The 12,460-nt window shown below is 44.6% G+C and overlaps 1 protein-coding gene across 2 annotated transcripts in view; it reads left to right on the plus strand.

Annotated features, from left to right (window-relative positions):
- CAPZB (capping actin protein of muscle Z-line subunit beta) overlaps positions 1-12,460 on the plus strand; it is a 51,896-nt gene that overhangs the window by 33,540 nt on the left and 5,896 nt on the right. For both annotated transcript variants that reach the window (XM_042831421.1, XM_042831420.1), the window contains exons 5-6: positions 6,496-6,637; positions 7,167-7,283. In XM_042831421.1, coding sequence (XP_042687355.1) covers positions 6,496-6,637; positions 7,167-7,283 — 259 coding nt within the window. The remainder of the gene's footprint in view (positions 1-6,495; positions 6,638-7,166; positions 7,284-12,460) is intronic.

Raw genomic sequence — 12,460 nt, forward strand, 5'->3', positions numbered from 1 at the left:
GGCTCAGTTGAATTTCTTGGTGGTTTTGATTTTTAACAGCTGTGTCAAAAAAAAAAAAAGAAAAAAATCCAACCTCATGTTGATCATTCAGCTTCTGTAAATATTGTTATTGATTAAGACTTGGAGTTCCTTCAGCAGCGTAAGCCATGAAGCCTTGAACTTCCGCTTCTGTCTTTGAATAGATGTTGATCCATTTTCAATTTATGTTAGGGCTCTGGATGAGGAATTTAATGGGAGTGGAAGGAGGTCTGGGAGAGGATTGACCTCTAAAATATGTCTTTATTGTGGGTAATCCTCTTGTTATTGAATTTTGGATTGGAATTGTGTCTGAAGTGGAGTTAAAAACAAGCTGGCACCTCACCTTTTAACTTTCAGAGTACTCCATTTACTCTTCTTGGTGTTTTATGTCACTGAACAGCCTGGGTTCTCTCCCCTTTGGGGATCACAGAAGCAGAGTCGTAGGTAGAATAGAGATGTCTCATTTTGGGGCTCTGCGCCATCGTCTCTACCACCAAGCGCCTGTAAGCCCTGGGTAGCTTTCCCCTTTTTAGCTGTTCTTACGGTTTTTTGCATCCTGTTACATGATCTGACTCCGAGATCCTCCAAGTGGATTTCTTTCATCCGAGTTTGAAACTATTTTGTGCTGCTGGCAAGGTTGGTAGCAATTCCTTTATTTACCAAGCTGCTGTGTGTTGACTCCTTTTGCGTGTGGAGCAGTGCTGATTCCACCACACTGATGGAAGCAGAGCAGCAGATGGAGGAGGTGCAGCTCACGGCTGGGTTCAGCACAGCCCTGCTTTCAGCTCACCAAGGGACCAGGCAGCTGCACGCTCTCTCTGTAAGCATTCTGTCTGTGTTTAGATGTAAACCTACTTTGCCTAAACTGAAAACCCATGGAAAGCTTTGAAGTGACTTTATTGCCATTAGCTCACTGTTCCTCATTAATGGTTACTAGCCCTTTGTGCTGGCTTTCTCTTGGGCTCCAGAGTCGCTGTGGTTTGCACAGCGAGAGCCATACAGATTGAATCCAGATGCATTTGTTATGCATCCTAGCACTAAGGAAACCTGACTTTCCATCTCACTGCTGGCTGGGCTTTTGCACAATAGGGTGTGACATCAGGATTATGTCATCTGTGAGATTCTTGCCTCCGGGTTAGGCTGATAAGTACAAGATGGAGGCTCATAAGACAAACCTAAACTGCCAAGGTGCTCACTGCTTTAATGTTTGTGTGCTTTTAAAATTAAAGCCGTGTTGTTTTCCCAAGGAAATTGTGTTTAGATGTAAGAATAAACAGAGCAGAGTTGGGATCCCTTCCTTAGCCTGCCCATAGCCAGCACAAAACTCAAAGCAGCACCAACCCTGAAGTTGTTGTACGTTACAAAGGTTAAGGTGAACTTAGAGGAGGAAAGCATTAAGCACACTGTCATGCTGTGCAAACAAAATTAGTTGCTTTTCATCCAATTTCTTTTGTCTTTGGGTGCCTCGTTTTGGAGCATATCTGCACGGGCTGCATTCTTATCTTCTGAATCTGAGATTTTCGGAACAGGAGGAGTTTTTCCCTTGGGTTCCCATGGTTCCCTATGATTACATAAAGCCTCAGCACAAGAGGGACAGCTTGTGTTAGGAAGCCAGCACTGTCACAAATGAACGGTGTTGAAAGGGTGGAAAATGGAAGACAAATTTAAGAGCAAGCACTAGCCATCTTGCAGTGTATGTGATGGATGCATAGTGGAAGGAAGAAGCTGCATGAAATCTCTAGCCTGCTCAGGCTTTGGCACACTCAGTACATGACACACAAGACTTGTGCTGCTGTCTTCTCCCCTCCTACCCATCCAGGAATTGTAGCTGGCAGTGTCTGAAATGTGTCAGACTGTTGGCTGGTGAAGCAGTGGGCTGTGCAGAACAGGCTGCTCCAAGGATGGGCAGGGGTGAGAGATTTGTGAGCATTTGGTGCTTCCTGGCAGGTAATGAGCCACTTCCCCCTTTGGACGCGGTACAAAATGACCCATTGTCTTGATTATTAGGTGGCTAATGGAGCTGTTTCCAGGTGACTCCTCAAAAGGGATTTGGTCTGTAGTTTCCAACTTCTGAGAGCAGTTGGATGGTAAGGAAGGTGTGAGCAATGCAGGGTTTTGTTTTTTAAATAATGAAAGGTACTAAAAAGCAGAAAATCCAAGGTCCTGGGGATATTTAGCCTTCAGGATCCCATTGGATCCCATTGTTTGGGTACTGTTTTCGCTCCATGCAGAGTTCTTGCACTTCACAACTCTGCTTCACAGTTTGAGTCATCCCACCACGGTCCAGATGTGTGCTTTTAAGTACAACTGGCATTGAAGTTACACATACCTAACGAGATTGGTATGTTTGCTCCAGGGACTGTTGCACCTGTGTATGCTGGAAAGAATGTCAGTAAAATACCTGTGCAGAGTCCACGGGCATAGTTTGGGCTGCGTTCATAAACTGCTGTGAAAAAACCAGCTGGTCTGAATGCACAAACATTTTACCTTCCTCTCTGCAAGTATTTAGGTAACATTCTTTATGTGTTACATGGTTGCACCCCTGGGATTGAGAAGGCAGAGGCGAATTCTCGATCGTTTATGTGCAGGCCAGCAGGAGAGGTGTTACTTCTGGTAGCAGGCTGGCCTTTTTTAGAGAATTAGCTTTTGAGCATCATTACTGGAAAGCTGGACACAGGCAGCGAAATTATTTGGTGTCAGCTGCTGTCCTAAAGACTTTTTCCCCCCTGACTTGAGCTACAAGGCTGCATGTGATTGGAACAGCCACCTCAACAATGTTTTGGGTTTGGTAGGGAGTGAACTGCTGGAATTGCCCACTTCCTTCATGTTTCTGTTGCTGTTTGTGTTTGAAACAACAGGGTGCAGGCACAGAGGAAGGACTGGGGGGAAGCTGTACCCAGTCACATGGCACCAATGTCATCTGTTTTAATAGGAGGTGAGGTATCTCCTTCCTCACCTCATCATGTTTTTGGGTTGCTCTGGTTGTGACCCAGTCATTGTCACTGCAGCACAAACATCTGTAGGTGAACCCTCAGTATTTCCCCTTGGGGTAGTTTTTTTTTTTTTTAAGATGGGTTTCTTGGAAGTCTGAATAGAGACATTTCCCTTTCCATGCTGAACTTCTGCAGTTGGAAGAAGTATCCATACAGCCTTGAGAAAACAAAATATTTTACTTCTTTGCAAGAGCCAGCTTGAAGCACTGCGCCTCTTTTGAAGGTTTGCATGGCCCATCTGAGATCCCACTAATGGTACTTTGGCATCAGGGTTTTGTTGCTGCAGGAGTCCTAAGCCAGCTACAAAAACCCACCCACAGCCTTTGGCATTCAGTTCCCTACTGGAAAACTCACAAGAGTTTTTATGGATGAATGATTTGGTTCTAGAGTGTAACTGAGAGTCACGGCTTCTTTTTATTGCCGTGTGGTGGAAACTCATTTTCTCAGCGTACAGCCCAGTATTCATTTGCAAGGCTTCTGGGAAGCAGAATGCTATCAGGAAGGTTATGGTGTCTTTTCTGATGTGTTCCTTAGTGGTAACGTTAAGAACCTGTCCTGTACTGAGGAATCTGTCAGATCCCTCTTGAAGTCACAGCTTTGTTCTGGCCACAGCCTCTGTCTGATGGATGGAGCTCAGGTTCCTTAAATTTCCATCCTGCATCTCCACCCGCTGGAACTTCAGACACTTCATAAAGCTTTGGATCACCCTCAGCTTAAATACTTCCCTTTATTCCTGCGTTCGTAAAGTAGGTCAGTCCTAAGTGTGACTTTTTTTGTATAAAACAGCTTTTTTCCAGGAGCTTTGTGGTTGATGAGTAGTGGGTATGAAACTGAAGTGTTTGATCGTGGCTTTACAGCTAGAATTGATTTTGAGTGAAATGCTACACTGAATTTCACAGAGAAGATAATAGGAGTGGTTATGTTGGGTTTATGGCTCCCAGTCACCTTCTTGGGCAGCCACATAAAAGCTGATTTTACTGGAGATGGAGGAGCACTGGCTGTCCTCAGAGCAGGTGGTGGCATTGGCGTGGTGTTTGGCAATGGGGGGATGTGACTGATAGCTAGAAAACAATGTGTTTTGTTGTTCCCTTCATTTTGCTGTAGGTAAAGGAGGATCTGACCCAGAGAGATGTAGGATTTTAGTAAATAATAATTAGTTTCAATCACCATTAAAGGGGTTTCTTGGAGACAATCCAACCTTCATGCAGCAAATCCAAGTTTATGAATGTAGGTTTAAATTCCTACCAACCTGTCTGTCATCCCATTTTCTATTATGCAGCAGCCAATTAACCTGTATTACTTAATTTTTCTTGAAGAAAACAGCTTTCAAGGAATGTTCCCCCCCCAAACATGACTTCAAATAGTCTTCAGAAGCCTCCCTTCAGTACGTTTACAGCATGAGGAAATGTAGGCTCTACAATGGTCATTTTCTGTAGATTTTCTCCCCACGAAGGAGGAATGAATGGAATGGTTCTGGATTGATGAGACACAGAGAAAGCCTTGGGTCGTTTCCATCGCAGCGTGCCTCGGATTCATGATGGTTCAATCACTGCCATTGTTGCTGGAGCATCCATATACGATGTCAGAGCAACTTCATTGAAGTAGCACATTAGCATTTAAAGCAATATCAATGCTATATTTGATTCATTAAATATACACAGGCAAGTTGAAGCATTTCCATGTGTGTGCTGTTAGTTCTGGCGGGGGGTTCTTCAGATGGTTTTATGTGGTTTCAGACAACATTTTAGCACATTCTTAAAATACCCACAAAAGCCTTTATGTAGAATCTCATAAAGGTGAACCACATAAAATTATTCTTTTTTTCCTGTTTCATGTCATTAGGATCAAAGTACAGTAGGTAAGAATGAATTTCCAAAAGCCTTGTTTTGGTCTCTCTCTTAATTAATGTTTCATGCTTGTAGCAAGCTCATAAAGTGGGTAATAGGGAAACTCTCTGTGTACATGGTAATATTCTCAGAGACTTCCAGTTTATTTTGACTGAATTCACTTATTCTTTATATGAATATTTTAAGCAAACTTGCTGTGGAAGTGGGCAGTGCTTTGGGTTCTGGGGCCTTTGGTTCAAGCCCTTCTGTCAAAGGAAGCATCAGAACTCAACATCAGAATCAGAACGTAGCTTGCTGAAGTCCTGAAACTCCTGTTAACTGCATTAACCAAAATCCATTTGTGAATTCCCCAGGGGACATAAAAAGGGTGTTTGTTGGTTTGTTAGGTTCAAATTGCCTGCTGGAAGCCTGGCTTCAGCACACCTGCAGAGCACAGGGCTTTCCTTTAAAGGCAGCGCCTTAACCAATGTCATAGGATGGTGCTGTGTGTGTTTGTTTCTTCAGTTACACAGTTATGCATGCACACAGTTGTAAAGAATCAGGGCTGTTTTGGTGACTCGGCCTTACAACAGCATGCTAGACTGGCCTGTAAATGCAGATCAAATGTTCAGAGCAGCACAGGTTATTTGCCATGCATTCCTGATGTTTTTTCTCCCAGCTTGTGGAAGGTGGATTGGTGTTCCTGAATCCACAGCGCTTCAAGCTGATATGCCAAGTCCAAAATGCACAGTAAATCACATCTGAAGTGCCATTGACAACTGCCAGGCTCGTGTTTAGAAAGGAGGGGAGCACGAAGGCGGGAGGCTCCAACACGTTTTTCGTGTTGGCGATGAGCGATGTTTCCATTTCTTGCTGGAGAGGAGAAACGTGCAGCCACTTGCAGGTCTTTGTGATCGTCTTGCTTGTGTAGCAAGAAGCAGGAATACAGAGCACCAGTGCTAGAAAGCAGCTGAGTTCTGCAGGTGTCACTGTTTTGTTAGTTCTCTTAGTACGTACCTTGTGCTACCTGAGACGTGAGGTTGAGGTGGTTTAGCTTGTTCTCTGCTGTATCTGAAGCTGGAGTATGATGTGAACCTAAGCAACACCCCTTTGTTCCTACGGACTTTGGTTTTGGTTCAGCTCTGTTTGCAGTCAGTAAGCCAGCCTCACACAGAGTCTTGAGATCCAGCATGAGGCTGCTGACTTGCTCCCTTTTGTCTTAATTAGCAGGCTGCGTTGTAAAGAACTTCCAGACTTGCTCGATAGAGAAAGAAAAGGAGAAAAAAAAAATCAAAAACTGTAAAATAGAGCCTTACTCTCAGCCTGCTTTGTAGCTTGTGCTTTCCCCAGCTGTTATAGTTAATTGGAATCAGAGGGATTGTTTTCCCGAGTACTGTAGAAATGTGCAACTTGCTCTGTTTCTCACCAGGCTTTTATTCTCCTTTAGAGAAATATACAGTCTTGTTGCAGTTAAAATCTGTGTATTATAAAATCATGTCAACTGCTGTGTTTCTAGGTATCTAACCATTGAGACTGGGCCGTCTTACAATCAAAAAGTCTTTGTTAAGATGTAGAGGTTCTGCTTATTTAAGATGATTATCTGACTCCAGCTTGGATCCTGCTTGCTGTTAACATGCCTATTGGATTGCATCCTGCAGGTATTTCGAAGGTGGAGTCTCCTCTGTCTACCTCTGGGATCTGGATCATGGTTTTGCCGGCGTGATCCTCATTAAGAAAGCTGGAGATGGATCAAAGAAGATTAAGGGATGCTGGGATTCCATCCACGTGGTGGAGGTTCAGGTACAGCCTCTGGGGCAGCTGATATTCCTAAGTGAAAACAAAACCCAGTTAATTCCAGACAATTAACGAGCACAGGTGTTCCAGGGAACAATGCAATATTGTGTTTGGGGCTGTAAACTTCTTTCCCCTGTTAATTTTGAAAATTCCCTGAAGCAATTTGGATAGAGATAAGTCAGGGCTGTAATCAAAAGGAATCCCAGAAGAATTGAAGGTATGTTGCTTTCTATACTCGCGATCCTGAGATTTTTTTTTTTTTCTTAAAAAACATAAAGGTTTACAGATAAATATCACTAATTAGGTAATTAAAACGAGGTGACGGGAGGTTAAATTGCTCTAGCAAGATTTGCTTTTGGAGAACTGGGAAAATAGGCACACTTGTGCTTGCTTTTAAGAAACAGGCTGTGCTCTGTAATTGCAGTTACATGCATCTGCCCTTTTACTCATGGAGCTCTATGGCCAGCCACTTTTTAGTTTCTGGAGGGTTTGTCACCTTTTGTGTTTTTCCTTTTTCTTGTCCTCCCTCTTCCAGGAGAAATCCAGCGGTCGTACTGCTCATTACAAGCTGACCTCCACAGTGATGCTGTGGCTGCAGACTAATAAAACTGGTTCTGGTACCATGAACCTTGGCGGGAGCCTCACCAGACAGGTACGTCTGCATACTGCACCAGTGCACACTGCAGACCTGCACGCCTTTCCTGATTTATTTACCCAGTAGCCTCAGTCAGGAACAAAAAGTTCATTTTGTGAGGTGTCGGATCAGTGCTGTTCTCATGCTGCGTGTGCACTCCAGTGAAGAAGTTAAGGCACAAGTGTGTGGTTACCAGGAAGCCCCTTGAATTTGGGTTGATGGCAGTATAGCTTTCAATTAGAAATACAAAACCTTCAGCAGGAGCTTAGATGTTCATTTAAGTCTTAATTTTGTGTTCAGTATTCCTGAACTCTTATACTTCTGCATGCATTGCATGGACAGATGTTTTTAAGTTTGCCCACACTGTTACCAGAAGATTGCAGTAGGATTATAAAAAAATAAGATGACCTTTTTTGTTCCATCTCTTCTTTTTTAAAGCCAGCTAGGCCACTGTGGCCAGCCCTGTATTTTGCTTGGACCATACAATTCTTCTGCTCTTAAAGGCTTTAAGTCTTTTTTAGTATCCTTCAGTGTTTCACTCCTGCAGTACCAGGACAATGACAAAGAATTACATGTCTTCTAAGCATTTGTTTCTTATTCCAGTGCAAATTGCTTTGGCTTCCTGTTGAGAAAGCTGTTTCTCAGACAGAAGGTGCCAGGATGCTGACTGTTAGGCAGCACTGCTGTCAAAGGCTCTGGCACAGCTGAAGGTGCCTCTGCCCCAGCCACCTGCCAGAGGTTGCTGTCTGTGTACTGCATGAATTGGGGTTGTGGGAGTCAGTGACTCGCGAAGAGTAATAAACTCAGGGGGACAGGAGGCATATTGTGTGGTCATGAGTGACTGGAGAGATTGGCAGTTGCTAAAACTCCTTTATGAGACTTCCCAGAGCAGCCTGTTGCTTTCGATACAAAGGACAATGCAGACTCTGTTAAGCAGCCCCTGGTTTTGTGCAGGTTTGAGGCAGGGAAAGGAACAAAGGATCTACGATCACGGAGAGGAACTGAATTGTGTTAGTCTTGCAGACGTGGAAGCTTGCCCTGGATTTTTCTTTCCACCTTGTTGATTTACAGAAGAAGCTGATAGAAAAACAGGAGGGGAAAAAGAGGCATCTGGAGCTGGTTTTTGAGCATTGCGTACTCTTTTAAAGTGTTTGCAGTAATTACACTCGAGTTATGGTGACCCAGACAAATATTTAATCACAGGCCTTCCTAATACTTTAAATCACAGCTGTGAAGTGGACGCCAAGGGCTTGACTCTGGCCATGGCCTTATGGTGTGTGAGAGCTATGCCAAGGGAAACAAGGGTCTGTTGAGAATGGGTGTCCTCAGTACACCTTGGCCTGAACTGCTTGGCCTTGTTTGGTTTGACTTTCACTCTCTCAGCTTTAGTGAGGAGATTCATGCTTCTGTCATCATTTTAACAGCAGATCATTTAATTCATATGCGATGCATTAAAGCAGGGGCCTGCTTCCAATGTAAGTAACCATAAAGGAGCCACTGGGGTAATGATGCACTGCTTCTGCACAAACAATGGAAACTTGCGTTGTAGAATTCAGCTCTGGGCTGCAGAGCTCTGCTTTGCAGATGCCACGACGTGCTTCATGGGACAGCAGTTCCAGTTTTGCTTTTTGGTGGGCTTTTTATACAGTCTGCAGTGAACTCAGACACCAGCAGTAGGCTGTAGTTACCTTGTTATTGACTGTCACAGTTTGACAGTATCAGTGAGCTGCTGTTGTAACCATCATGACAAAACACCTTTCTCTATAGTAGATTGTTCGTGTTTTTGGTCAACATTTAAGCTACTTGACCACCTTTGATCCTAAAATGCAAATAGCAGATGTCCTTGTGTTTCAGTGGAAGCTTTTGAAGTGTTCACAAGTTTTGTAATATCCTGGCTTATATGCTGATGGCAGGGAGAACCTTTCAGTGCTTGGAAAAGGAAGTCTGTTGAGAGCCATTACTTTGAAACCAGTTTCACCTCCTAGCTGCAAATCGGGTATTTTTCGAGTGATGACTGGAATGATTCCCTTGGTGGCCAGAAGCAGGCTCATGTAATGCCTCCTAATTCACCACCTCTGGCAGCTTCGAAGAGCTGGGCACAGCTCACATTGAAATGCTATGGGGAGCATTTTGCAGCTTCATATGGAAACCTTTGCTCAGTAATTCCCCTTGCTGGTGTGTGCAGATGACACTTGGTGCAAGCAGTCAGGCAGTCCTGTTTGTTCTGTGAGTGGACAGCACGGTACTGTGGTGGGGCTGGATCTGGAAGTAAGAGCCTAAAATATTTTCTGCTCTCATTTCCTATTGGTGAAGCATTGTTGCTACGCATCAGACACCAGCGTACTTCTTTTTGGTTTTTCTCTTTGTTGATTTTATTGAGACTGTTTGGAAAAATGTGTCTGTGCGTTTCTAGAATATCCTCAGAGTTGTTCCTGGAATCCTCCTGCTTAGGCTCTTCCTAAGTGTTGCAGAGAATTTTTAAGAGTAAAACCTTTTTTTGCCTCTCTTTCCCAGTTGCTGTGGATCTGAGTATTTTTACAGCTGACTTTGGGCCGTTGAAGTTATGCTCTGGCTAGGCAGAAGTCATTTCCCTGCCCTGTGTCTCCTTTAGTGTTGTCTCTTTGTTTAGAATGGGAAACTGACTCTACAGCATTTTACATTTGTAAGTAGGCAGAATAAGGAAGGAGAGATGTGAGACACTGAGGAGCTGTCCTGTTTTAGGACGTCGAACGTCTTTATGTAGCTTCACTTAGCCTGATGGTTTTCTAAATGAGAACTTCAGGCTTTTGCTTTATCCATTCATTATCCATTGCTACTGTCTTGCCCCAAAAGGCAAGAAGAGTCAGATAGAGACCTGCTCCTGCAGCTAGAGTGCTCCCTATGCAGCTTGTGTACTGGGACGAGCCTGGATGCTGTTCAAGAGAGCATGGAGCTGCTGCACCACAGCCAGGACGGAGGAAGCAGCTCCCAGCTCACATCTGACACTGGCAGACTTCAGTAAATACAGGGAGCGAGGCTGGAATTTGGATAGGAAGGAGAAGTCGGCGTGTTCTGTGCTGTCTGCGTCAGTGAGGGGCCGCAGATTGGAGTGCTGTACATCTGAGAGGACAGGACACGCTGCCTTCAGTTTGCAGCAAGGAGTGGTGCTTACAGGGAAATGAAAAATGCCAGCAGCTTTTCAATTGCCTTGCACACACTCCAAAGGCAGCAGGTAGCTCTCACCCCATCCTGATTGGAGCCAGATGCCTGGCAGATGATTCTCTGTCTGACAGACGTTAGGGTCCCATCCTCTGTGTGTGCTGCAATTACTTGTGCTGTTCACCACAGTGCTGCTTCAACCAAGCTTTGTGCTTGCATCAGGCTGCACTTTTATTTCAGTCAGAGCAATCGTGTGGTCCTGTTTCATTTTATGCGGAGTAGATGGAGCCTTCCAGTGTCTGGCAAACAGTCAGATGTGCACTTTGTTGGACAGCTTTCTGCAGCCCCCTCCTTAAAAGCAAGGCTAACAGGTGCCTTGCTGAGCTCCTGCTGTGCACAAAGAACCCATCTGTGTTTCCTAAGCCAGGGTGAGCATCGTGAGGAAGTGCCAGTTCACTGAGGAAGATGTTGGCTCCAAACCTGGAGTTTATTTACATCTGGAGGTATGGGAAGAGGAGGTTATAAAGTTGTAGAGGAAGTGAAGCCTGGGATTTCAGATTAAAGCAGCGCAGATGTATGTTGATTTTCGTGCTTGAAATACTCTGTAGCAAAGGTGGAACGTTTTGCAGGGCTGGATGAAGGCTGGTCTGCTGCAATATGAGCTTTTCCTGCACACAGGAAGATGTGCTCTGTGATATATTACTGCTCAATAAAGCACCAGCAGAGACATTCTGCCATTTATCATAATAGGTAAATCCTCTGAGGCTAGTGCTCTGCAATTAGGCAAGTCATATATTTTCATCAAGCTGAGCTTTCATGTAAAAGCCTATCCCACTGACTTCCAGATGTTGAGGCAGAACGGGGTGTTCAGGAGTGTATTTCCAATGGAGGAATCTGTGAGTTGTAGCTGTCAGACTCCTTATGCCGTTTTCCCAACTCCTGGAGGCATTTTGGGGTGCAGAGAATAGCAGAGATGTACTGAGCAGTAATTGTACAGGAAAAGGAAGCTTTCTGCTTCACCTGGCACACAGATTTTACTGATTCACAGAATGTCCTGGGTTGGAAGGGACCTCAAGGATCATGAATCTCCAACACCCTGCCACAAGCAGGGCCACCAACCTCCCCATTTGATACCAGCCCAGGGTTTAGGATGAGAGAGAGTAGAAGAGATGAGCAAGTACAGACTGGCATGGAGAGCTGGTGTGATATCACTGGATTTGCTCATGGTTTAGAAGGTGCAGTTTGGGAAGGGGTAGGGGATGTAGTTTGGTTACACTGATGGGAATAAATGTGCTTGAAGGCCATGAAGAGATGAGGTTAGCTCTTGGCTGATTTCTGCAACGCGGTAAGCTGTGTGGAGCTCACAGCCTTCATTTATCTGCTTAGAGTTTGAAATAAGCGTTGGAGAAAAAGGCCAATTTCTGTTTCATTAATATCCAAATAATTCCACATAATTTCCACCTGGAGACTTCACTCTGCCCACTGCCTGTGGTTTGGGAGCCTTTGGCTCACGTTGGTCTGTGTTTCATTAAGGAGATTTTCACGTCGCACCGTGGCCAGAGCAGCTGTGGCTGTTTGTCGTCAGTTCTTCTGTGGATGAGTTTCTCTCTTATCTTTCTAGTATTTTTAGATGCTTTCATGATGAACCAGTGTTTATCCAACTTACGTTTCTCATTCAGTCTTAACTCTTCCTCCAAATAACATTTACAGAAAGCCCAAACAGCTGCTGTGTTCCATGCAGGAAACAACCCAAGTGACCAGCCAGCCATCGAGAGCTTAATATGGCCAGAAGAGTGAGTTTCCTTCTGAGTCAGACCTGCAGCAGATGGCTGGGGAAACGAGGCAAGGAAACGAGGCAGCATCTCCCTCGAATGGGAGAGGAGAGACTGGGCCATGGGGATGGGACTTGGCTCCTTCTGGAGTGTTAGGGTTTTTGGCTGAGCTCAGTGGCAGATGGGCAGGGACAGTGGGAAGATGAGATGCTTGTTAACATCAACATCGAGAATGGAATTTCCCCTCTGTGCAGATTAACCCCTTTATTTAAGTGGCTGTAGGCT

The sequence above is a fragment of the Centrocercus urophasianus genome, unplaced genomic scaffold (assembly GCF_019232065.1).
Source record: "Centrocercus urophasianus isolate 14NV4802_14NV808 unplaced genomic scaffold, USGS_Curo_1.0 seq_36, whole genome shotgun sequence".
In the NCBI taxonomy this organism is placed as follows: domain Eukaryota; kingdom Metazoa; phylum Chordata; class Aves; order Galliformes; family Phasianidae; genus Centrocercus; species Centrocercus urophasianus.